Source organism: Polychytrium aggregatum (genome assembly GCF_025602895.1).
Source record: "Polychytrium aggregatum strain JEL109 chromosome Unknown BJ171scaffold_5, whole genome shotgun sequence".
NCBI classification, from domain to species: domain Eukaryota; kingdom Fungi; phylum Chytridiomycota; class Chytridiomycetes; order Polychytriales; genus Polychytrium; species Polychytrium aggregatum.
The window spans coordinates 832,216-855,048 of record NW_026516207.1 but is presented as its reverse complement, the minus strand read 5'-3'; the positions used below and the strand labels follow the sequence as shown (position 1 = coordinate 855,048).

The 22,833-nt window shown below is 58.2% G+C and overlaps 6 protein-coding genes across 6 annotated transcripts; 1 reads left to right on the top strand and 5 right to left on the bottom strand.

The window, feature by feature from the left end:
- Positions 1-8: 8 nt before the first annotated feature.
- On the bottom strand, positions 9-3,313 carry BJ171DRAFT_634199 (Metallo-dependent phosphatase-like protein; the record flags this gene model as incomplete). Its single annotated transcript, XM_053115671.1, has 11 exons — positions 9-284; positions 388-733; positions 844-956; positions 1,064-1,172; positions 1,281-1,415; positions 1,479-1,671; positions 1,826-2,002; positions 2,144-2,524; positions 2,702-2,804; positions 2,971-3,099; positions 3,221-3,313. 11 exons carry the CDS (start codon positions 3,311-3,313, stop codon positions 234-236), a joined length of 1,830 nt encoding a protein of 609 aa, XP_052970385.1. The 3' UTR covers positions 9-233.
- Positions 3,314-3,539: 226 nt separating this feature from the next.
- Positions 3,540-6,985, bottom strand: BJ171DRAFT_455570 (2,3-cyclic-nucleotide 2-phosphodiesterase). The gene is made up of 11 exons (XM_053108283.1): positions 6,910-6,985; positions 6,640-6,768; positions 6,423-6,525; positions 5,920-6,300; positions 5,627-5,803; positions 5,329-5,521; positions 5,046-5,180; positions 4,795-4,903; positions 4,590-4,702; positions 4,119-4,479; positions 3,540-3,959 (listed from the first exon to the last, which is right to left on the bottom strand). Exons 1-11 carry the CDS (start codon positions 6,952-6,954, stop codon positions 3,909-3,911), a joined length of 1,797 nt encoding a protein of 598 aa, XP_052970384.1. The 5' UTR covers positions 6,955-6,985; the 3' UTR covers positions 3,540-3,908.
- A 642-nt stretch (positions 6,986-7,627) lies between these two features.
- Positions 7,628-10,738, top strand: BJ171DRAFT_596088 (uncharacterized protein; the record flags this gene model as incomplete). Its single annotated transcript, XM_053114650.1, has 14 exons — positions 7,628-7,715; positions 7,824-7,886; positions 8,039-8,085; positions 8,191-8,233; positions 8,364-8,422; positions 8,561-8,642; positions 8,772-8,817; positions 8,960-9,093; positions 9,193-9,426; positions 9,631-9,821; positions 9,933-10,001; positions 10,148-10,180; positions 10,343-10,433; positions 10,615-10,738. The coding sequence occupies 14 exons, from the start codon at positions 7,628-7,630 to the stop codon at positions 10,710-10,712; spliced, it is 1,278 nt and encodes a 425-aa protein (XP_052970383.1). The 3' UTR covers positions 10,713-10,738.
- Positions 10,739-11,775: 1,037 nt separating this feature from the next.
- BJ171DRAFT_565432 (uncharacterized protein) lies at positions 11,776-13,845 on the bottom strand. Its single transcript, XM_053113344.1, has 3 exons — positions 13,611-13,845; positions 13,425-13,512; positions 11,776-13,074 (listed from the first exon to the last, which is right to left on the bottom strand). The coding sequence occupies exons 1-3, from the start codon at positions 13,692-13,694 to the stop codon at positions 12,098-12,100; spliced, it is 1,149 nt and encodes a 382-aa protein (XP_052970382.1). The 5' UTR covers positions 13,695-13,845; the 3' UTR covers positions 11,776-12,097.
- A 1,632-nt stretch (positions 13,846-15,477) lies between these two features.
- Positions 15,478-18,315, bottom strand: BJ171DRAFT_237937 (uncharacterized protein). The gene is made up of 2 exons (XM_053106603.1): positions 18,207-18,315; positions 15,478-17,987 (listed from the first exon to the last, which is right to left on the bottom strand). Exon 2 carries the CDS (start codon positions 17,927-17,929, stop codon positions 15,662-15,664), a length of 2,268 nt encoding a protein of 755 aa, XP_052970381.1. The 5' UTR covers positions 17,930-17,987; positions 18,207-18,315; the 3' UTR covers positions 15,478-15,661.
- A 948-nt stretch (positions 18,316-19,263) lies between these two features.
- On the bottom strand, positions 19,264-22,624 carry BJ171DRAFT_237932 (uncharacterized protein). The gene is made up of 4 exons (XM_053106602.1): positions 22,062-22,624; positions 21,840-21,886; positions 19,718-21,679; positions 19,264-19,538 (listed from the first exon to the last, which is right to left on the bottom strand). The coding sequence occupies exons 1-4, from the start codon at positions 22,418-22,420 to the stop codon at positions 19,471-19,473; spliced, it is 2,436 nt and encodes an 811-aa protein (XP_052970380.1). The 5' UTR covers positions 22,421-22,624; the 3' UTR covers positions 19,264-19,470.
- Positions 22,625-22,833: the final 209 nt, after the last annotated feature.

Sequence of the window (22,833 nt, the reverse complement as noted above, 5' to 3'; positions counted from 1 at the left end):
ATCAGTGTCCTCGAAACAGGGTGCTTGTTTCATGTGCGAACGTTGCAGATCGCGCATCACATCAACATAGGGTGCTTTCAGTTGTCAATCGAACATGTCGGCAACAGCCTCGCCGTGCCTCCTTGGGCCGAACGTGGTCCAGAGAGTCGACATCGCACACGATATCTGCCGACATGGCTTTGGGATCCCGCTCCAGGCTTTTGGTGCAGCATGGATTGCTCACGCGAGTCTGCCTATGCAGCCTGAGGCGCGGCCAAGTCCACAATGCGATTTTCAACCATCGGCTGTCCGCAAATATAAACAGGAAATGCGGGTTGAATGCAATTATTAGTGAAATGACGATGCTACTGTCGGTCCGTGACCGGAACCAGAGCAACAATCGCCAACCTCAATCTCCGGAAGTTCGTCGTCCTCATCCTCGCTCAGGACCCCCTCGGCTTCTTTTGCGGCGGTCGACTTTTTCTTGTGCAGATTGTGCAGGCTGTGGGTCGACAAGTGGTGGTGGATTCCGTCTTTACTCTTCAAGCTGTCCTTCACCAGCCGTCGCCATTTGGTAAAGGCATCTCGGGCGAGGACCTTGTTTTCGCCGCAAAATACCCGGAATCGGTTGACGACTCGAATGCCAATGAAGAAGCGACGAATGATCGTTGAGATCAGAAGCCCTTGCTCCTTGTCGACAATCACCCGAGCCTTTCGCAGGCAGTCAAAGCCGTCGCGTCCATCGGCCAGGTATCTGCGATTCCCGTGCAATCAGAAGAAGCATGTGAGCGGCATGCGGGTGTTCCTTTCTGACTGATATTGCCTCGGGAGCAGACGCTGTAATGTGTGGCACTCGGGACGTACGAACGAGTTGCGAATGTATACTCTTTCTCAAGATCGAGTTTCTCAAGATAGGACGACTCGGGGCCGGCCTTGACAACATCGACGTTGGTGATGCGATGGTGTGGCGGCTTTGACTGGACGAATGGCATGCATGAGCATCGGAGGTGGTAGTGGACGGTCAAGGCTGTGCAAGTCGCCGTCGCCTGTCTCCACAAATCCAAAAGAGACAACCGGAACTCACTGAGTCATACTCAATCTTGAGCCCGGAAATCTGCGGGAAGCGACCTTCCGTCTTTGGCACTGCGGAGACGCCGTTCTCCAAGGCCTCCAAGACATCGCTGCCTTTCATCCTATTGACAAGCAGTGGTGACGAGCGAGATTGAGATGTCTCCATTACAGAACCCAACACAGTCGATGGTCCACGCAAAAGCGCACCCAACACGATATGCGTGGCTTACCCCAGAACAACACACGGATCGTCAAATGGAAAGATGTCGATGATGTTGCGGATGGTGATGTCGCCCGGGCCGTATGTTGAGTCGGAGCGGATGGTTCCGCCAACAATCATGGCGATATCGGTGTCGTAGGTAAACCTGCGGCGATCACGAGCCTCAGTGTCAGCGGATTAGAGGACAGCTGACAGAACCTTGCCCTACCTGATCAGATCCGACACAAAGTTGCCGATGTTTGACTCTCTCGTCCGGCAAACCGATCCGCGGGCATCCAGCACTGTCTTGGTCCGCCCGACCACCCGATCGAGCTTCTGGCCAAGACCTGACAGGCTTTGCTTGACGATCTCGAGGGCTTTTGGGTCTTCCGGCAGATCCTTGGTGACTTGCTTATGGAGAACTGCCAGGGATGTTGGTTCGGGTGAGCCCATGATCCGGTGCTGGCGGGCCAGCGCTCCGTCGCCAGTTGTCTGGCGCCGATCAGCCAAAGTCAAACGCAGCCGGCCAGCGAGCGACATTCCTCTCGCGAATCAAGCAAGCGTAGCCCATATTACCCTTGACGTGGGAGATGTACGCAGGCTTCTCTGGCGTTCGTCGCTGGATAGTCAACTCGTTGAGGGTTACATCTCGAAAGTCGCAGCTGGACTTGATTACGCGCACATTGCCCTCGTGAACAAACTTTTCAGGTTGGCTGACGTTGTCTCCACCGGCGAAGAAATCATGATCGTGTCCTTGGAGAGAAATGCGGTGTAAATACGGCACGCCAAGCCACAGAATTGCTCTGAATTCTCCCCGATGTGGCCTTGGAGCAGCTCCGTGGCAACGGCCCTGGATGGGACAGCACAGCCCTGGTGTGCTGTTGCGGCAATTACCTCCAAGGATCAAGTCAATCTCGGGCACCTCTCTCGCGAGACGCATGTCGTTTGGTACTCGCATATGCGTCAGGGCGATGATGATATCGACGCCTTCACCGCCCTCTTCGCCCCTGGGTTTCTTGAGCTTGCGAGAGAGTCCTCGGCCGACCTCGACAAAATCCATATAGTCCACAGGAGGCAGTCCCGATATCGTCTCGAGCCAGTCAGGCTCAACCAGACCAATGAAGCCAATGCGGAGGCCATACCGCTCCAGCACGACGTACTCTTGGCCGTTTGCCAGGAGCTGCTGCATCTGCCGGTCGGTCACATTGGACATGATCCACGGGAAGTTGGTCGAGTTCTTGAGATTGATGAGGGTCTCGACGCCAAAATCGAAATCTGCAGGGTATCGATATGCGTCAGATGCACGGTGTCTCGATCTTTGTCATTGATCGCACTTCTCAGCGATAGGATGCCATCGCTGTGGTGATCCACTGACGGCCAGAAGCCTGCAAGTGGCGCTCGTGCGTGCGCTCTTGATGGTTTCTGCACTCGTGCGAAACGCGGCAGGAGTACCATGATTCCCAAAGCAGGTTGCGTTGATGCCCAGATGGTTCATCGCCGGGAGCATGTGTCGGCCTTTGGTCACGCTCGACTCGACGCTCGGGTTAAATACGTCCTGAGACCGCAGCGGTGGGGCGAGCGGCGACCAAGGAATCCGTCAGCGATGCATCCGATACCGAGGTTTCACGCAGATGCGATATGGTGAGAACAAGAACAGCTTCCACAATATCTTGGCAAGAATCAACTACGATCCAGCACATGCGTATCGACCACGCTCCTACCCCGCCAAATGTGATGAGATGCTGCCTGCGGTTGTGTTGAGTTCGCTGCTCCTCAAGCCATGTTTTGACGGTGCAGGCAAATCGCGCGAATCCACCGACTGGCTCGTTGTGGAAGGGCTCGAGATGGTACTTTTACGGCCAATACGTGAGCGTGAAAGACATAACATCCGCAAACGAGTGCATACGGCCCGGACGCATTTGGTCGACGGACAGAGCCGCCAATCTCCCTTGGCCAAGCTCAATGACTCACCACATCGTTGAAGTGAACCAGAGGCAGAACGATCGTGGGCTGGTCCAGAAACTCAGAGTCGGCAGGACTGGTTCGACTGGCACCGCATCCCATCTTTGCGTTTCTCCAGAGGCAACAACCGAGAAGAAGAAAGAGTGCAGAACTCAGTGGCTCGGGGCCCTGTCGCTTGTTCAGCATCCTAATCCTGGCGGTAGTTGTGATTGGGGCTGTCGTGCGGCACTCTTGCATCGGCAGTGTGATTGACATCGTCGCTGGATGCACTCGACCCACAAACCGATGCAGTCTGATGCTTTTGCAAGCGAGAGAAGTCGGTCGGATCGTGGTCGAGAAGGATGTCCCGTTTTTTATTGGATCGCCTGTAATCCAGCACAAGCCCAGTTTCCAAGCAGTTAGAAGAGTACTGCAGCGCCGACCAATCGAAACAGCCATCGTGCTTTGGAGCCGATAGCCTCTGTGTTCTGAATGTGCGGTGCCCATGTATTCATCCAGTATTGACTGAACCAAAGAAATGAAACCGGACAGTGCATATGCGTTCCTTCGTTTCAGGCACCGCCTGTTGTGGATTTGGGAAGCACAGTCTCGCGATACACAGTCAGCAATCGAGGAAGCGACAGTCGGTGGTTATTTGGCACGTGGCCCTATACTGACGCTCCAAAAGGCGATGCCGAAATCTTGAGCGAGCGCTGAGCTAATGCTCCTTTCCATGAGCAATATCAACGATTCGGTTCTCGACCTCAGGCTGGCGACAAAATAGCTCCATGTCAGAGCCGAAGCAATGTATGTTGCAAGCCAGGGCCCATATCGAGCACCGGCACCGGATCCAACAGACGACGGCCGAGAGAAAACGTCGGAGGCCCTGACCAAGTCATCACACGAACCAAGGCCAACTCAATCCTACCTCGATTTCAGGGACATCCCACTCAGACTCATCTTCGCTGAATACGAACGGCGGCGTTGCGACGCGATAGGGTCTCTCAGAGAGGGGCCGAGGGGCAGGAGCCGCAGTGTGCTGCGAAAAGTTATGGTGGTGCAGATGGTCCTTGCTCTGGAAGCTGTCCTTCACCAAACGCCGCCACTTGGTGAAGGCGTCCCTGGATATCTTCTCCTGCTCGGAGCGGATGGCCCGGAATCGATTAACCACCTTGATGCCGATAAAGAATCGCCTCAAGATGGTTGAAAGAAGCATGCCGCTCTCCGAGTCGACAACCAGAGTGGACTTTGTTAAGCTCTCAAAGCCATCGTGGCCTTGGCTGAGATACCTGAGCATCAAACCCAAACGAATGAGAGAGGGGCCAAGTTTGTTGGATAACGTTTGACCCAAGATCCAGTGTGCTGCAGCGGTACGTCCGACCGAGCGCCCGTTACTCACTCGCGGGTGGCGACGGTGTAGAACTTGTCCATTTCCAGCTTCTCCAGCAGGCACGTTTCTGGACCTGAGCGAATAATGTGCACATCTACGATGCGCTTGTACGGAGGCAGTCTCTGTTGTGGGTAGGCAGCCACATTGGGAGGGAAGGTGAGTAATACCACTGTAGAGCTCGCCATGCAGCACACACGACCGCACCCTCGCGTACCGAATCGAAGCGGATCTTGAGGCCAGAGACTTGCGGGAAACGGCCCTCGGTTTTGGGGAGAGCCGAGAAACCATTCTCGAGGGCGTCGTACAAATCACTGCCCTTGATTCTGGCGGCCAAGACGTCCGTGTGTCAAAAGCGGGTCTCTCGAGCATGGAGCGTTCGTCCGCGAAACTCCAAGAGGCTCTAGGTGGAAACAACCAGTCCAGTACCGAAGCCAGATTGACAGCACCAGATTCCATCGCACCTACCTGATGACCACACACGGATCGTCGAAGGGGAAGATATCGATGATATCTCGAATGGTCAAGTTGCCGGGGCCGTACGTTGTGTCAGAGCGAATCGTGCCTCCAACAACCAAGCCAATGTCGGAATTATAGGTGATTCTAGCGGAACACAATAGGCGGCATGAGTCATGACGATCAGAGCGGATCGATAGCCGTATCGCCGGGTGATCACACGGCCCGATCCAGATATCAGATTGGTTGCGAAAATACAACCAACCAGCCTGCCAGCTGGTCGGCGCAAGCTCACCTCAGTAAATCCGTGGCTAGATTCCCCATGTTGGACTCGCGCGTTCGACAGATGGATCCTCGGGCATCCAGCATGACCCTGGTGCGGCCAATGACCTGCTGGAGCTTCTGGCCCATTCCCGCGAGGCAGTGCTTGACAAGTTCCAGGGCCTCGGGATCCTCAGGAAGGCTTTCGACGATTTCCTTGCGGGTCACTGTCGAGGCAGTTCTCCGTTAGTCGTCTGGTCGCCCAGGGCTTTCTGCCCTGGCTCAGGTCGCAAATAAATATCGATGCGCTGCAGACAGCATGCCCTACCGACCTTTGATCGAACGAATTCGCGCAGGCGCTCCGTCGGACTTGGGTTGGATAGTCACTTCATTGAGGGACAGCTCACGAAAATCGCATCCGGTCTTGATGACCCGCACTTTGCCCTCGTAAACGTTCTTTTCGATCTCGACGACACCGTCGCTGTTGATGAAAAAGTCGTGATCGTGGCCTGGGCGCAATATACAGAGTGGACAACTCTCAGCGATGCTGCATACACCCTGGCTCTGGGAGAGATCCTGGTGCCGGAAACCAAGCGCCTGCACAAACGAGTGCACAGAAGCTTACCGCCCAGGATCAGATCAATCTCGGGCACCTCGTTGGACAGGCGCTGGTCGTTTGGGAAGCGCATGTGCGTCAGTGCGAAAACGAGGTCAACGCCTTCGCCGCCGTCGTCGCCCAGGGGTCGCTTGAGCCTGCGGGCCAGATCCCTTCCGGTCGTGACAAAATCGCGATACTCGACCGGGGGCAAGTGAGTGATGGTCTCGAGCCAGTCGGGCTCGACCAAGCCGATGAAGCCGATGCGGAGGCCGTATCGCTCCAGGACGACGTACTCTCGCCCGTTGGCGAGGAAGCGATTCATCTGCGTCGACCACACGTTGGACATGATCCACGGGTAGTTGGTCGCTGCGGTGAGGTTCATCAGGGTCTCGACGCCAAAGTCAAAGTCTGCAGGCATCAGGGCGGCAGAGTGCGAGGCTGTTCAGTACATGCTGTTTTGCTGCAATGCGCTCTTGTTCCAATACTGTTCGCAGCCCATGGCCTCATCGGTGCGGAAAGAGCAGACTTGCCGTGGTTGCCGTAGCAGGAGACATCGATGCCAAGATAGTTCAGGGCCGGAAGCATGTGCTTGCCCTTGGTGATGCTCGACTCGACACTTGGGTTGAAGACATCCTGATCCACAGATGCGCAAGCACAGCCCGGTCAGCAGCGCGGGGGAGGGGCAGGATGCATCATATCATGGCGGTGCCGGCGATTGTCGCAAGGAGCACAGGCAACACGACCTACCCCGCCAAAGGTGAAGAGATACTCGGGCCGGTTGAACTTGGTTTTTTGATCCTCGATCCAGGACTTTGCGGTGTTGGCGAACCTTGCGAACCCGCCGACAGGCTCGGTGCGGAAGGGCTCCAGATGGTACTGCGTCGCAGGAGTCAGCAAAATGTCCGAAGGTCGCTGCGGGTGAGCGGGCGTGATGCGGGGCGACAATCATGCCACAGCAAATGTCCGCGGAGAGACGTCCAGGGCCACACAGCGCGCCGGCTCGCTCGACTGGCCTACCACGTCGTTGAAGTGCAGCAGGGGCAGGATAATGTCGTCGCTCATGTCGTAGACTTGTGTCGGGGCGATTCGGGAGCAACGGGCATCCTCGGTTCGGCCTGTCCAGGCCACAGCGCCAAAAACCGGGACGGCACATCCTCCACGTGATAGCTGCGCCACACATGACTCCAGACCAGTCACCGGTGCTTGGGTCGGCTCGGTGTCCAGGGATGCTGCTGATGGATACGATGCGAGCCACGCGCCGCAACAAACAGCCAGGACATGCTCAATCGATGGAATGGCAGTCGCAGAGATAATGGGGCCGTGGACGGCACAGCCCCACGGAGTGACCCCACGAGACGGACACCCAGGGAGATGACCTGAATCGCTGGGCGGTCGTGTGGGCGGGCGGATGGATGGGCGTGTGTGTCTTCAGGGGCCCACAAAAAGTCGCCAGGGATTCCAGCCAAGAGCGCCCTCCTGTTTGCAATCGGTCTATTTTCCCTCAGTCATGGAGCCGACCGACAGCCAGCACCCAAGCGCAGGATCGCCCAGGAGCACTCTTGGAGATCACCGAGTCGATATTGCCAGTGCCAGACAAGAATCAAGACCAGATGCTGCCTCCTCGTCTCTTGGCCAGGTAGATCGCTGGAACACAGGCGCATGGCTTCGGCGGTGATTGGGTCCTGTGTGCTTTCGTAACAGCAGGATGTGCACAGGCGGCGCCACAGCATCAACGATGATCTGGCTGATCCACCGATCGCACATTCTCCAGCCAGGTTACGATCACGGCTCTCGGGAAGGCACTCCCCGGAGCCACAAAAGGCGTAAGGACACCACCGCCATGATCCAAGAGCTGATCCAGAGCGGCCTTGGTGATCACGACGGGCATACTCATGACGCAACCTGCCGCCATCTTTATCCTTAACCCCCAGACCGGCTATTCCAGAGCGGCATCAGAACTGTGATCGCCGCCAACAGGTTGCGCAACACGCACGGTACGCGGCATGGACTGTCGAGAGACGAGCGGGGTGATGATCAAGTGATGGGAATGTGGATTGACTTTCTGATGATGTTTTGCTTGTCGGATTGGCGGCTGTGACGGCACCACACCCAGGCTCTCGCCCCCACCGAATCGGCGCACCGCCAGGAGTCGACGTCAATGCAGAAAATCCTGATCTCGAGTCGCGGTTCAGTGTAAGCGGTCCGTCATCTGTGGTGAATGCGGCTTCCAAGCCGTCGTTGGAAGCAGCCCCTGACCACCACCAATGATCGATAACAACGATGCAAACCTGACTGTAGGACGAAGTGTCGGTCACGATCGTCGACTACGGCGCTCGTCCTGGTAAGTACATATAGGATTCATATTTGACACACTTGAGGCGACCAGGCTCTGCTCCCGAGATCTCTGTCCTCGTGAGAAGCAAGTCCAAAGTGCGACTTGTGATGGCGATGCCCACATTTCCTCTCGACAGACTCGCACTCCATCCGCGAATGTACCAGCGCCGAGTTCGCGACGTTCTTGAAGCGAAAGGTTTGCCCGTCCGAGATGCGCATGCTGTGCTGTGGTTTGAAGTAGCGAGCCAGCTGTTTTGCAGTATCGACACTGTGGGGCGGCCGCATCAGCAGTCAGCGGCTAAAACACAAGCTGCACGATCCGGATGTTTGACAGAGACCGGAGTGGTCAAAGGTTCGATGGATTATCGTGAGTGGAATCAACTACCATGTAGTGAAGCTGCTGACGCAGCAGTTTGGTAAGGGTTCCTGGTGGTAGCAACAACAGCTATGTACCGAGCCCGGACAAGCCGCACAGAGCATCGATAGGAAGTGAGGAGCCAATCCAATCTCACCCCCGATATAACTATCTATCCTCTCTCACACAGATATCCACCCACTGGCTGTGGAGGATGTCTTGCACTCGTCGCAGAGGTAGTATCTGTGGCATTCAGCAGAGGCGACTGCGACTGCATTGAAAATCTCGCCAGTCGCAGTATTTCATGCGCGCTGCAGGCAAGCAGTCGGTCTCCTCCGGAAATATGCTTATGTCGACATGTATGGGCATGTCTCACAGGATCAAGACAGAGTTTTACGAGTCGTTCGTGTACATGGCATTGAGATCCATACAACTTGTGCAGAATGGCGAGGCCACTGGAGCAAGGCATCCCAAAGTCTTGTCTGAGCAAGTCAACTTTTTCTTGTTCAAAGGTGAGGAAGACAGGCGGGCGCCAGACGGACACCAGTAAATCCAGAACAGGGGCTCTCTGTATCGACCATGTCCGCTGACTCGTCATCTGTTTCGATTAGACACGTTCATTTCGATCTTCGAGTCACCTCCGATCAACTTCACCGCCCCGATCCTTGATCGACTACAGCATCACAACATCCCAATGCGCAAGTCCGAGGATGTTTCGTTTGCTCTCTGCAGCGTACTGGACTCGGTCGTCGACCACTACTTTCCCGTCCTCGATGCCTTCCAGGAGTATATAGCCGGCCTCGAGCAGATCATCATTGTCAAGCCAAATCCAAAGGTTACCAAGGGTAGGGTCTCATCAAACCGTCGAGAGATAACGTGGGGGGTGCTGTTTGACAACAGCGCACTCGTGGTCAGGGGAAGCGGCCTGTGGGTACCTGCCTTTCTCGATTTCATATCCTCGAGCGGCAGAGCTCGCACAGTCATCGAACGGCGACGGTGGCATTCAAATGCCTCGCCCTCTAAACTAACAGGAAACGTGGGCTATTCAGACATATACTTTATGACCAAGGAGGTCTCTCGGGTCAAGCGAATGCTGCTGCCCATCCGCGATGCCGTGGATGGCTTGATCCGCGAGTTTGACTCGATGTCCTTGCATGGGCATGTGTCAGGAAGTCAGCATCCCAAGACTGGAGCCAACTTGGTGACGAACCTCACAAGAATCTATCTGCGCGATGTCGAGGTAGCCCACAGTGTCCGCGAGCAATGATTTGCTCGCAAGCGGGTGAGTATCGAGGGCTTGACCGCCACGACTAAACAACTCGCGCGACTATCTGCGGCCATGGCCGTCCAGGATCACTTGACGAGAATATTTGCGATCCTGGACACGATCGAGGAAGATGCCCGGGAGCTCATTAACTATGTAAGACCGGATCCAACGCCCTGTGAGCCTGTTGCGATGCATAATCAAGTCCCAGCACATCGACCCCCCCCCGTAAACGAATTGATAACTGTGGATATGTGAGACACGGCTGCAGAGCGCTTACACTGCGTCTGTGTCGATGGCAGATCTTCAACATGATATCAAACTCAACAAACGAGGCGAGTATATGGGCATCGGCACAGACAGCGTGAACTGGTTCGACACTGTCGAGGGAGGCACTGTGACAGTCGACGCATTGCTCGACTGAAGGAACAGCGTTCTTTGGAGGCAACCAACCCTGCCTTTCCAAGCTGCTGACCGACCGCATTTGCAAATGGCAGTCTATGAAAACCCTCGCGATCGTGTCGCTGATATTCCTGCCTCTGAGCTTTCTGAGCGGATACTTTGGAATGAACTTTGAGTACTTTGATGGTAAGGTGCTGTGCAGCGCAGAGGTGCGGACATGATTCCCAAGTCTGGTTCGCATTCACCCACCCACTCACTCACTCACTCACTCACTCACTCACTCACTCACTCACTCACTCACTCACTCACTCACTCACTCACTCACTCACTCACTCACTCACTCACTCACCCACTCACTCACTCACAGCGATTCACCTGCCTAATGGTCTGGCTGTGTTCTGGGGCCTGTGCGGCACCGTTGTGGTGATCATGCTCGTGGTGCTGAGACTCGCCCACTATTTCTGAGCCAGTAAATAACAGGACATCCTGGATTTTGGTCGCACTGTCCACGAGATGTGCCAGCGAGCCATTGACCAGGCGCCATGGGAGACCGACATTGTGATTGCCTTTGGGAATGCCCCTGGAAGCAAAGGAAGGGACATGCATCCAGTCCACGGAGACTCCGGTGTGCTCGGTGAACGAGTTCAACACATCCCAGGGGTGCTCACAGTGCCAGGCAATTCAAGATGGCCGAGTATCTCGATATCGATACACCATGGAACTGTCCAGAGGGCCGAGTGAATGCACCCCACAAAGATATTGCCAACCAGGACGGGAAGCAGTCGCACGGCTTGCTCATCGGAGCCAGCAGACGCTCGTAATGGAACCCTGTCACATTTCATTTTGGAAACGCCATGACTCTGAGACAGCCACCAGACAGCCACGGTGTGGCCTGTGTGGCTTGCGTGGCTTGTGTGGCTTGGGTGATCAGCCATCGACCCTGGTTTCTGGTCGCCGCATTTTTTATCTGAGATCGGCGCGGTCTGATCCATCGTTCGCCGCTCTCCAAGACAGGCTCATTGCAGCTGCGATGCTGTCCAGTCGTCGCATCGCTCGCATCGCTCGCCTCACCCTCGTTCGTTCAGACAGCGTGTCGACAGGTAGGTTTCCAGAAGTTGCCGCCGCAGCAGCGATTTTGGAGCAGAGCCTCCCAAAGGACGCGGGGAGGGCGTTTGCCAGTAGTCCAGACCCACCTCCCATTGCGCTTCTTCGGCCAGCCAACGGAGGATACCCTGCCTTCCTATCGGGAGTGTCCTTCGGCTGCGGTACGCCCGCAGTGTGGCCAAGAGTAAATCCGATCAAACTCATTCGCCGGCATGTTTTGAGTATGCTCCCACGGCATGACATCGGCAGTTCTTGTTTGATACATCTCGAGACTTCCTTGAGCCCTCGTTCCCGAGAGAGAGTGGCGATCGTCAGTGAGCTTTCCGGGCTTGCGCGGGCAAATGGACGACGGAATGAGAGGTAGCATCCATTCATGCACAGGCGAGAGACACCGCCATCCTTCGCGGATCAATTCTCGCTCTTGGTTCACAACAATACGGTGTATTGGGGAGGGAAGCGATTTTGGCAGGGGATCATCCCTGCACATCGACTACATCTGTTGCACGACTTTTTTTCGACAGAGAGAGACATGGACAAAGAATAGAGACGGACAACAAAAAAATGTAAGGGGGGATCTGTAGAGCGGGGCAAGATCGGAGCGAGCACGACCTCTCATTCGGAACTCGTACGGTCCGAGGCTGTATAAGGGGAGGGAGAAGGGGGAGGCATGGCTGCAAAGAGCTGTGGCGGTAGCGTCGTATTCGACTGCGAGGACTCGATCGTGTCGACAGCAAGGCGCAGCGAGTCTAGATCAACAGCATCGACAGCGTACCGAGCGCCAGCATTGTAGCTCCGAGGACCGGAATGCTGGCTCGAGGAACACCCATGGATCTGGATGTGGGAGTTGTGTTCGACGACGGCAGGTTCTGGAAGGTGAGCTTGGTCGCAGCGGCGAACTGGGACGAGCGGAAAACACAGAGCTCGTCGTGGGTGCAGCCGACGACGACTTGTGGAGCCGACCAGGCCTGTGGGAAGTACAGCTGCAGATAGCGGTTGAAAACCAAGGAGCGCTGAAGGCGGTTCTCGCCCTGGGCCTGGGCGGGGCAGGTGGTATCCAAGATCGAGTCCACGGCCGTGTCCATGCTGCCGACCATATAGGTCACCGACTGGCCTTGGTATTGGGTGGAGATTGTGCCGGCAGTGAACTGCGAGAGATAGGTGAAGGGCACCTGGGTCTGGACGTCGCTCAAGCCGTACTTGTCCTGGTCGTAGCCGGGGCAGGAGGGGCTCGGGTTGTAGTTGGTGGTAAAGTTACTTATGCTGAGGGAGCAGCCCGAGGGATTGCACTCGTTCGAGATGGCCTTGAACGAGATGCCAGACTTGACTCGGTGGGTGTCCAGGTACATGAAGCTGCCCGGGGCGCCAACCACAAAGCCCACGTTGGTGTTGAGCTTGGACGAGAGCGCAACGGTGGAGCCGCCGAGATAGCGCTGGACAAACTGGCCGCCAGCTGAGTATCCGACGACATACACCTGGCCGAGGTTGGCGAAGCTGGATCGGACAATCTGCAGCAGGCGATCGGCCATGCTGAAGGAGTAGATCGAGGAGAGCTGGGCGCTGGGGTCGCCCTCCTGCCAACCGTTGCAATCCCACATGAGAGTGTTGGCCTGGATGGGGATGGACTTGTCACAAGCAAAGTACGGGGCGACGACGGCGATGGACGAATCGTATGAGGTCAAAGCGACCATGTTGCCGAAGCTGGTCTGAACATCGCCGGCGATGCCTGAAGAAACCAAGGATGCGAGTAGGACAGAATCAAAGTTTGGGATGAGATCAATGTGGACAGGTGGTGATGGGAGCATGTTGGAGCCAGGAGTACGGATCAGGGTGGGGACCACGCAATCGAGTGAATGCCATGCAATCGAGTGAATGCCATGCAATCGAGTGAATGCCATGCAATCGAGTGAATGCCATGCAATCGAGTGAATGCCATGCAATCGAGTGAATGCCATGCAATCGAGTGAATGCCATGCAATCGAGTGAATGCCATGCAGTGGAACAGTGCACCAGGCCAACGGCACAGGCACAGCACGGGCCAACGGCACAGCCAACCCAGCTCGGGGGAGCACTCACCGTGAATGACCATAAAGACGGTCTTGATGGACGGGTTCGAGGTGGTGATGTCGACGCTCGAGGCATATGGGAAAGTGTAGGAGGAGTTCTGGAAGGAGATAGAAACGGTAAGAAGAGGGCCCCAGAACATCAGGCGGACTCGTCAATGCAGCGACGGACAGGAGAGCAGTGGAGGGGCATACGCACCACGGTGATGTAGTTGAGGGTCAGCCCGAGCACGCCAGCGTGGGCAGCGCAGAGGGCGACCAGAAAACCGAACAGCGATTTCATCTCGGTGATGAGGGTCTGAGGGACAGGGATTGTTTGGAGGGGGTCGAGGAAAGGCACTCGCTCTGTGGAGACGGAGGACAGGACAACGGAGAGTCGGCGGATGAGACCCAGCTGGCGAGGATGGACAAAGGGGAGATCGAAGCAGCGATCAGGGCAGAGAAGAGTGCGAAAGCGAATCGGACCCATCCAGGACAGAAAACCTCTGCGGGAACCGAGCCGAGCCGGGGCGGGGCGGGGCCGGTGGCCGCACGTTTGTTGACACTGCCGGCAAGGCATCGATTGCTGCCGACGAGATATCCGACACTGCCGACGAGATATCCGACTGCGTCGACGACGGGTGCTTACCTGGTCGTCTCTGCGGTGAGTTCTGGGCGGCGGCGATGGCAGAACATCCGTTGTCGTTCTTATAGACCGCTCTCGTCAAGGCCCTTTGTTTTCTGCCCTTCGCAGAACGCCGCACCGCCAAATCGGAGCAGGAAAGTGCCACACGCTGTTCTGCCGGGCTGTGTCGCGGCCCGACTGAGCGACCCAAGAGAGATCCACATGCGCTCTCTGTCGGCCGTGGCATCGCGCATATGCACCGCCGGTGTTGTCGGTGTTGTCGATGTTGTCGATCGCAGTGCCAAGACCAGCACTTGTGATGACTATCCCTCTTTCCGGTCCTCGCTGGCGTCGCTCTCCGGCGGCATCTTTCCCCCCATTCCATCCTGTTTCGCCATCCCCATGATCGCCGGGCGGTCCCCTCTCCGGCCTTCATTGTGCGGGGAATACGGATCAAGCGGCTGCTGACCAAGTCGTTGTGCACCCGTTGTGCACGGGCTGCTGCATCGGATGACCCACCCCTCGGCTCTTTCTGCCAGCGCTGCTCAGTCGCTGAGCACCGGGAGCGACGTGCATGGGGGCAGGTGACCCAGGATGTCTGTCCGCCCTCGCATCGACCGGGGCGCACCTTTCAAGGTGGCACCCTCGATGATGTGCTGCAGGTCGCCATCGGAGACGCCACGCAGCATTGCTGTTGTGCCTGATCTGATGCGGGCCAGGCACAACAGCAGAGATCGAGCCAGGTGGGGAGGGACAGGCGACCGCTCTGCCGGGCGTGGACAGCGCTCGACCGGCAGGCAGCCAAGCCAGTCGGCTCTGTCAGCGCCAACCGAGCACGTACGACGATCAGGAGGCCGTCGCAAGCAGCAGGAAAGGTGTGCTTATTGAGCAATAAACCGCAGCAGCAGTCGAGGGGGGGGGCGAACGGGAGACAAACGAGGGCGGGCAAAGCAAATGGGAAAGGCCACGAGCCACAGAGCAGAGAAAAGCAGAGCAGAGCAGAGCAGAGCAGAGCAGAACAGTCAGACCACGAAGCGACCAATCGAGCAAGGCCAGATTCGGGAGCATAGGGCTCGACAGGCAGGCGGCAGCAGACACGAGCGATAGAGCGATAGAGCGCCGGTGTTCGAGGACCAGGGATGCAGATTGTTGGGGAAGTGCACAGGAGGAGCACCGGTCATCGTGGATGCATGGGCGGGTCGGGTCGCCACTCTTGGTGGTTGGTATTGCGCCATGGACTGGGCAGCTACATCGGCGGTGGGGATTGTGTCTGTCCATGAACGCATTGACGAGAAGAATCGCATCGAGGGACCAATTCGTGCTTGTGCCGACAGATTGAAGCAGAAGAAAGGGCGAGTCGGCAGCGTCGATTCAAGTCGAACCTTGGGCAGAGCCACAAACAGTACTCATGCAGAGCCACAAACAGTACTCATGCAGAGCCACAAATAGTACTCATGCAGAGCCACAAGAACAATCCAAGAAAGCACCGGGGCGGGGCAGATCGGCGGTGCCAGCGGACAACACCCTTCCGTCGAAATCAGCAAACACGTAACAAACTCATCGGCGATGGCAGGTATCGGCCCGGATGTCGATCAAGCTGCGTCGGTCATCGGCAGCTGGCGCTGCTGGGTTGGGTCCCCCCTCGGTCATCGGGAGTGGTCCCGAGAGTGAGAAAAGTGCAGCAGCTGAAGCGCCGCCGAGCCAGAGCCGTCGAGCGACCCCAGGCGGCCTCGTCCGTGCACATCGTGGTCGTCCTCCCGGTCCGACAGAGGGTCGTGGCCGTCGCTGTAGGGCTCCAACTTGGGCGTCTGGTAGTCGTGGGCGCCATCAGAGTGCTCGCTCGCATAGCCTTGGTGGCTGGAGACGGGCTGGCACAGACGCTTCCCGGCCCTGGGCTTGAGCTCGGTGAACTGGAGCCGATAGGCATCCAGCGCCTTCTGCAGCACAACCTTGTTGCCGCTCAGCTTGGACGGATTCCGCAGAGCAAGCTTCCATCCCAGCTCGTTCAAGGCATTCTCGTAGTCGTACCGGGGCCCGCGCTGGCCCGCGGGGAGATCGACCGACCGCGGGTAGACGGCGTTGATGCGCTTAAAGTCAAACTCCAGCTCGTCGGTGTTGATGTCGTCAATGTCGACCTGGATCTCAACCTGCGTCGGCGCGCCGTTCGCAATCACCTCAAAGGACAGGAACTCGCCCGACTTCATGCGCTTGAAGCTGCGTTCGTCCGGCTCGATGTCGGTCTCGTCCTCGTCGTGGCTGTCGTCGAGCTGTTGGCCACCCGAGGCCCGGCCGTTCCTGGCGATCCCCTTGCGTGGCAGCTCTTGCTTGACCACAATGGCTGCTCTCCGCACGCCGCTATCGCCTGGCACGGGACTGCCTGGGGCCGAGTCGACGCCCGAGGACCGATCGCTTCGCTTCCGCAGCGTGCCCTTGACCAGCTTCTCCTGCCGCACGACCCGCCGCGACCGGAGCTCGGGGAAGCGGTTGCGGAAGCTATCGACGGCGCGCTGGATCAGGCCGCGCTTCGTGGCGAGGGCATCGTAGTTGAGATAGGTCAGCTTCCAGCCAATGGCATTGACTTGGTTCTCGTATTCGTAGCGGTTGCCCGTATAGGCCTCCTTGGGGACGTAGGCGCGCGGATAGACGCAGTTGTTGAGCTTGAACTCTTCCGTCAGCACCTCGTTCGAGAGGTTGTCGATGTCAGTGCGGATGTGGTACGTGGTCGAGAGGCCCTTGTGGGTATATACAAACGTGATCCACTCGATTCCGTCCTTGTACTCGACGATCGGGATGGTGGCCGGCACCGTGGCCGTCTTGGTGCCGTTGTTGGGAATGGGCGTGGGATCGACGACGTGCTCCAGATCAGTCGTGGGTATCCGCGCCGGCAGTTTGTCGAGAAAGACCCCCGCTGCATTGGCACCACCACCGTTGCTGCTGCTGCCGTCGAGGAGGGCCTCCCGGGAGCGCGTGGGCGTCCGCAGCGAAGGATTGGGCGACGAGGGCTTGGAGCCGCCGATGACGGGCGAGCCAGGTGGTCGTTTGGATCGCAGCGATGATGCCGACGGCGATCGCTGGAACCGGTCCTGGCCGAATCCCTCTGGGCCGGGCGAGGCAATGCCGTGCAGCTTGGGCGTCAGGGGAGCAGCTTTGCTTGTCGCCGCGAGCGACGAGGCGGCTGATGCGCGGAGGACATCGGCAGGATTGGACGTGCCCGGCGACGACGAGGCATGTGAGCTTGCCTCGGAGACGGCCCGCGAGTTGCGCTTCTCACGGGCCTTGACGACCAGCGAGTGGAGCTGATCCAGCTGGTCCGCCGAGAGCGAGTCCAAGGCATTTTCGATCACCAAGGGGACCGAGGTCAGTAGAGCCCCCAGCGCCGAGAACGAGTTGAGTGACAGCGAGTGATCTGGCTTGGCTGCCGAGGCCGCGGAGGAATAGTGGCCGTGATGGGTCGAGAATGGCGATGCCGTCGACGAATGCAGGCTTTGCGAAAGCGACGACGAGAGGACCGAACGGGTGGTCGAGACCGAGCCTGTTCCTGTGCCCGAGCCCGAGGTCCCTTGCTTGACAGCCTCCTTGATTTGCGACAGGATAGCAGCCGAGGATGGCGTGGAGTGTGAGGCCAGGAAGTTGCTGCCGGAGGAAGGCCGTGACTTTGGAAGCGGCGAATAGCTGGGGCTGGAGCCCGATGGGTTGGCGAGCATGGTCAATTGATGTGCGGCGAGGGCCGAGGACTGTGTTGGGCTGAGGAGGGTGGCCGCGGGCTGGTCGGCGGGTGCGGAGGCTGGTATAGAGGATGTCGGCAGCGAGGCTGACGTAGCGAGGGACGACAGCGAGTCCAGGGCCTTTGCGGCGGTCCACTTTGGATCGACAGGAGAGGTCGACAAGGACGACGCTGATCGCAGGTCAGCCATGATGGCGGGTTGAGGGATGCGAAAGGCTTTTGGCAAGAGGGCACGAAGCGGCAGAGAACTACACGGGATGGAACGGAGACGGAGACGAAGCGTTGAGAGGCGGCGTTAGGCGGCGTCGACAGAATGCACCTCGGCGGAACAGCACCAATGGGCAGGAATCCGGGTGCAGGCGATTGCGCAGACAAACAGGAGGGTCCGGGAGCGACGACACCGGCTGCAAGACTGGTACCGAGCCATGCACAGATGAGGATGGGCCGGGCTGTGGCGGGTGACTTACCCTGGTACTAGAGAGTGTTGCTGGCCGAAACAAAAACAGCGTGGGAGACAACGAAACGAAACGAAACGAAACGAAGCGAAACGAAACGAAGCGAGACGAGACGAGACGAAGCAGACCCTGGATAAAGGAGGGTGCGGTGCCCAGCCAAGAGCTCACGGGGTGTGCACGCTTGGAAGTTGCGACGATGACGGGGGCTGAAGACAGCGGCGGGTTTGTTGAGCTCGATCGAAGCGGCAAAAGATTGTCCCGGTTTTGACTATTATTGTTGTTATTTTCCTGCTGGCGGATTGGGGCTGTCGCCTGGACGCGAAGAACAGCGAGGGCAAAGGAAGGATTCTCTGTCGGTTTCTGTGGGGGGGGGGCCAATCGACGGATGGGCTGGTGTCTATTGTTGACAGAGGCCGGACGAAGAGTGCAAGCAAATACAGGAGCCCGAGGAGCAAATGCAGCGCAGAGGAGATGCATCCACGAGGTGAGACGAAGCGCAAGGTCTGTATCAACCAGGCCCCTTCGCTTGGTGTGACTTTTTTTTTTTCTTCTTCTTCTCTCTCGGTCCCTTGCTTGTTTGCTTTCCACGGTTTCCTGCGCGTTTGGGTTTGTCGGAAAAAACTCCCCACCAGACACATCCCAGCCAATCTCTGCCGAGGACACAAGAGCGTCGACTTCAGCCGGTCGGTCACACATGCGCTGCATTTTTTCTTTCCGTTGCCGTTGCACGGAGGGGCAAGGGCAGTGCAGGGATGCAGGGGGGGGTGACGGTGGTCAATCAGTGCGAGTCTTGTCTGGTACTTGAGGTGCTGGTGTCGCCAGAGTTGTGTACATCGAGCTGTCGAATGCAGAGCGCCAAGAACGCTGCATTCGCGGCCTCCAAAAGTAACCGAGCGATGCATGAGTGTCCTCTCGCCGTCGGTCGATCCTCGCTGGACTGCGTGACCGCCCACAATGCAAACCAGAGACCAATGGCCGGGGGTTATCCGGTCGTCCTCGCCCACAGAACAACCCTGTGCCATTGTGTAATCGCGACGGGCTGCCCTTCGAAAGCAATGGTTGTTTCACGGCTCGAAAGAGAGTGCGCCTTCGCTGTCCGAGTAGATTTGTATTATGAGCAGGCGGCAGTGTAGTGGCAAGGGCAGGCAGAGCAGGCAGAACAGGCAGCACAGACGCAGGGAATCGAGTATGTGGAGGAGGGGGAGGCTTGGCCATCAGAGAGGGCGATCAGGAAACGACAGGTACAAGGGGGGTGGAAACCGCACACGGGCGGGATCTAGAGGGACATTTTGGCCTTGAGGCTGATGAAAGAGAGGGGAAAGATGCCAGATCTTTTCGACGTCTCTGCATCAAGGTCGAGGACGGAAGGGGAAGCGGATAAGTCTGTGGATCTTGGATGAAGGTGTACATGATGCAGAGCGATGTAGAGCGATGTGCCGCCATGGCCTGGCCAAGGACCAGCCCCCCTTCACAACTCCCACTCGATGTGCACCGTATTGCGCAGCTCGACGGCAACAACTCACCATTAATACCAAAGCAATATCCATCCGAAAACTGGTGGTAGATGGCAACGAGGTCGCCGATGGCCAGGTCGATCTCGTCGCTCGCCCGTGCAGAGTACGGATAGACGACCTTGCCCAACAGCACCACGACTCGCTGCTGGGAATCGGCCACATCCAAGCCTCCACCCAGGGAATTAGACACCGGTGGCTCGGATGAGACTGGCCGAGAGTGGGCAGGATCGGCTTGCGTCGACGTTTGGGTGGCCAATGCTATCGATCCAGGTGCGTTTGGTGCCATTGCGGTCGAGGTCATAGAGGGTTGCGTCGGTGATGGAAAGCGAGAGGCACTCGTGGGTGACGACACAGGATGCGGCAATAATGACTCGCTCGTCGACGCTGGTGGCGACGACGTCAGGCTGGCGTCGCTGAGCATGGGTGTGGGCAGCAGCGACGGGTGGATGGGTGAGGGTGAAGTTGGCAGGCTCGGCGTGGACGTGTGCCCCACGCTTGGGGTCATGAAAGGGGTGCTTGGGGCCGAGGGAATGGTGCTCTCGCCCGTCACCGACGAGGGTGCAGAAAATGCCCGGATGATCGTATCCGTCAGCCCAGCATCGGGGTGCTGGAGTTGCCCGTTGCTGCCGGACCCGCCCTGAAAAAGCGGCGTCGAGATGTTCTGGAGAACAGGGGCGCCGGGCGGCGGACCGGCAGGCTGCGACGATCCGGACGATGTGCTCTGCTTGTTGGACTCGGTTTCGCTCCGGGACTGCGGCGGTGATATTCGGACCGTGACGGTTTGTGTAGTGTCGTCGATGCTGAAGTGCGGGGCAGTGGTGATGGCCGCGGTGGCCGTAGCTATGGCCGTAGCTGTGGCCGTAGCTGTGCTAGTGCTAGTGCTAGCTGCGGCGGTAGTTGCAGTGGTATTGGCTGTGGCGGCAGCGGCGAGTCCGGTGAAGTCGGTCTCGAACTTTGGGCCCATATCCAGCAGTTCCAGGCCAACGGGCTGGACACCCGCGGCATCTCTCGATCCACTGTGTATCGTCGGGGCGGCGTTGAGGGGTCCTGGACGGGAGTCCGGGTTGCTCGCATGGGCATCCAAGGCCGGGAAGAGATGCGGATGCACGAGGATTTCATCGCCGGGGAGAATGAACGGCAATTGGTCGAGGGAGCTCGCAGAGTCGCTGGAGATGGCCGGAGGCAGATGCTCCTGGTACGGCGCCCGTCCTGCCTGCAGCAGACCCAGCGAGCCGTAGTCGAATACGATGCCGGGATGCTGCTGCAACGAGTCTCGGCGAGGAGCGGCCTTGAGAACCAGCTGGTCGGCAGATGCCAAGACCTGCTCCCGACAGGAGGCGCAAGGGTTCGTTTCCGAGAGGAGATCGCCGGTGCACTGGCAGAGCGCCTCCGCCGAGGCCGACTTGGCAGGGCCGGGTGGATTGGAGGCGCTGCCTGGATGTCGAGACTGATATGTCTGATGCGAAACATGGTGCGAAACATGGTGCGACATGGAGCCGTATCGGCCAGACACTGTGGCCCGCGCGGGGGCTTCAGGGCCGCGGCGCTGGGGATTGATGCTCGACAGGCGCTGCGGCTCCAGAATCGACCGAAGAGACGAGTTTGAAGAGGCTCTTGCCACCCTTGGGCCGCGTGATCCCTTGGAATTGTTGGAGACGGCCCGGCGATCCCGCCGGGACGAAATGCACAGGCTGCACACAATGAGAACAACGCCCATGGAGATCAGGCCCACAGAGGCCAGCAGGACCCAGATGAACTGGCTCAAGCTGGAGCTGGAAGCCGAGTTGAGAGCGTTTCCGGACGTCGGCGATGATGTCAGCGGGACCGGGCTGGTGGAACTAGTGGTGGTGGACAAGGCGGTGGCAGCGGGCGTTGATGATGTAGCCGGGAGCGTAAGATTGGTTGTGGTTGTGGGCATGACCAAGGGAGGCTGGGTGGTTGTGATGGGGTTGCCGTTGACACGGACGGCGTCTGGTGCGTCCAAGAGTGTTGTTGAGATCCCCAGGGATAGCCGTTGTGGGCCAGATGTTTGAAAGGTGTCAGTAATGGTACAGGTGGGTCCTTGGCGACGCGAATGGGACCGGCAGGAGGGACATGGGCAGCCCGTTAATGGGAGGGCCGGGATACTTACAGAGGGAAAAGTAGTAAGAGCCAGTTGCATTATATGTTCCTCCAGTCCTGTCGATGGGCCGTGAGTCAGCGAACAAGGTGGGACAGGGCGAGAGCAGGAGGTGCGGAGTGAGGCACCAGGGAGGGAGATGCAGGAAACCCGGCGAGGCAGATCCGGATGCTCATCAAGAGGACTCGAGGAGAATAGACGGTGCCGGGCATAGACGGGGAGGGTCTGACTCACCGATAGTCGCCCTCATAGGGGCAGTCCGAGTCGAGGTTCGCCGACGGCGAATAGGGCCGGGCGCTGAACTTTTTGAAGCAAGCGCAAGCGCCCGAGGCATAGATGGCGTAGTTGTTGGACTTGCCGTTGTAGCACCAAATCAGACAGTCGCGGGGAGTGTCCAGCGGCGCCGATGTGGCGAACGGAGCGGGCGGGTCGGCTGTGGTGGATGTGGTTGCTGTCGCAGCAGTTGTCGGGGCCAGGATGGATGTGCTTGCAGGGACGTCCGGTGAATCGTCTGTTGGATCGCTGGTGGGGTCGTCATACTGGTAGAAGTAGCATCCGATGTACCGAGCGGTAAAATCAATGCTGCCGGGCATGGAATTGGTACAGATGTGTGCAAAGAGAGACGCAGGCGATGAAAGTCGAGGAGTGGAGCCGGGAGGAAATGGCCGGGTGAGACAAGATCAGTTGGTGGAGAGACAGAGAGGGAGCCGTCGAAACGAGAGCAGAGGAGGGTCCAAAGGAGCCGATGAAAAGACAGGATCAGTGGTGACGAAGCGCCGGGTTCAGGGACGCAACAGCAGCCTGGATCGGGGAGGATCCAGCGAGGAAGCCGAGGGAGGCGTGCGGTGGCAACGGACAACAAGCAGGCCGCTCGTGTCGGCAGCGACGGGGACGGGAGACTGGGAGATGGGCAGGGCCGAATGACGGAGAGCGGCGTTCCCTCTGGGGCTGGGTTGCGAGTCGAGGCTGGCGAGAGAGCGGCGTCGCATCGAGTTTCTGGGGTTAC

What these genes read in the sequence shown, in the direction of transcription:
- BJ171DRAFT_237937 (XM_053106603.1), bottom strand. Translation starts at nt 17,929, where the DNA reads ATGGCTGACCTGCGATCAGCGTCGTCCTTGTCGACCTCTCCTGTCGAT.
- BJ171DRAFT_565432 (XM_053113344.1), bottom strand. Translation starts at nt 13,694, where the DNA reads ATGAAATCGCTGTTCGGTTTTCTGGTCGCCCTCTGCGCTGCCCACGCT. An exon ending in CCCTCAACTACATCACCGTG is followed by an intron (nt 13,513 to 13,610) that starts GTGCGTATGCCC and finishes ATCTCCTTCCAG; the next exon opens with AACTCCTCCTACACTTTCCC. An exon ending in CGTCTTTATGGTCATTCACG is followed by an intron (nt 13,075 to 13,424) that starts GTGAGTGCTCCC and finishes TGGTTTCTTCAG; the next exon opens with GCATCGCCGGCGATGTTCAG.
- BJ171DRAFT_237932 (XM_053106602.1), bottom strand. Translation starts at nt 22,420, where the DNA reads ATGCCCGGCAGCATTGATTTTACCGCTCGGTACATCGGATGCTACTTC. An exon ending in CCCTATGAGGGCGACTATCG is followed by an intron (nt 21,887 to 22,061) that starts GTGAGTCAGACC and finishes GCCCATCGACAG; the next exon opens with GACTGGAGGAACATATAATG. An exon ending in CTCTTACTACTTTTCCCTCT is followed by an intron (nt 21,680 to 21,839) that starts GTAAGTATCCCG and finishes TGGACGCACCAG; the next exon opens with ACGCCGTCCGTGTCAACGGC.
- BJ171DRAFT_455570 (XM_053108283.1), bottom strand. Translation starts at nt 6,954, where the DNA reads ATGAGCGACGACATTATCCTGCCCCTGCTGCACTTCAACGACGTG. An exon ending in CTAGCCACGGATTTACTGAG is followed by an intron (nt 5,181 to 5,328) that starts GTGAGCTTGCGC and finishes GTGTTCCGCTAG; the next exon opens with AATCACCTATAATTCCGACA. An exon ending in GATCCGTGTGTGGTCATCAG is followed by an intron (nt 4,904 to 5,045) that starts GTAGGTGCGATG and finishes CTTGGCCGCCAG; the next exon opens with AATCAAGGGCAGTGATTTGT.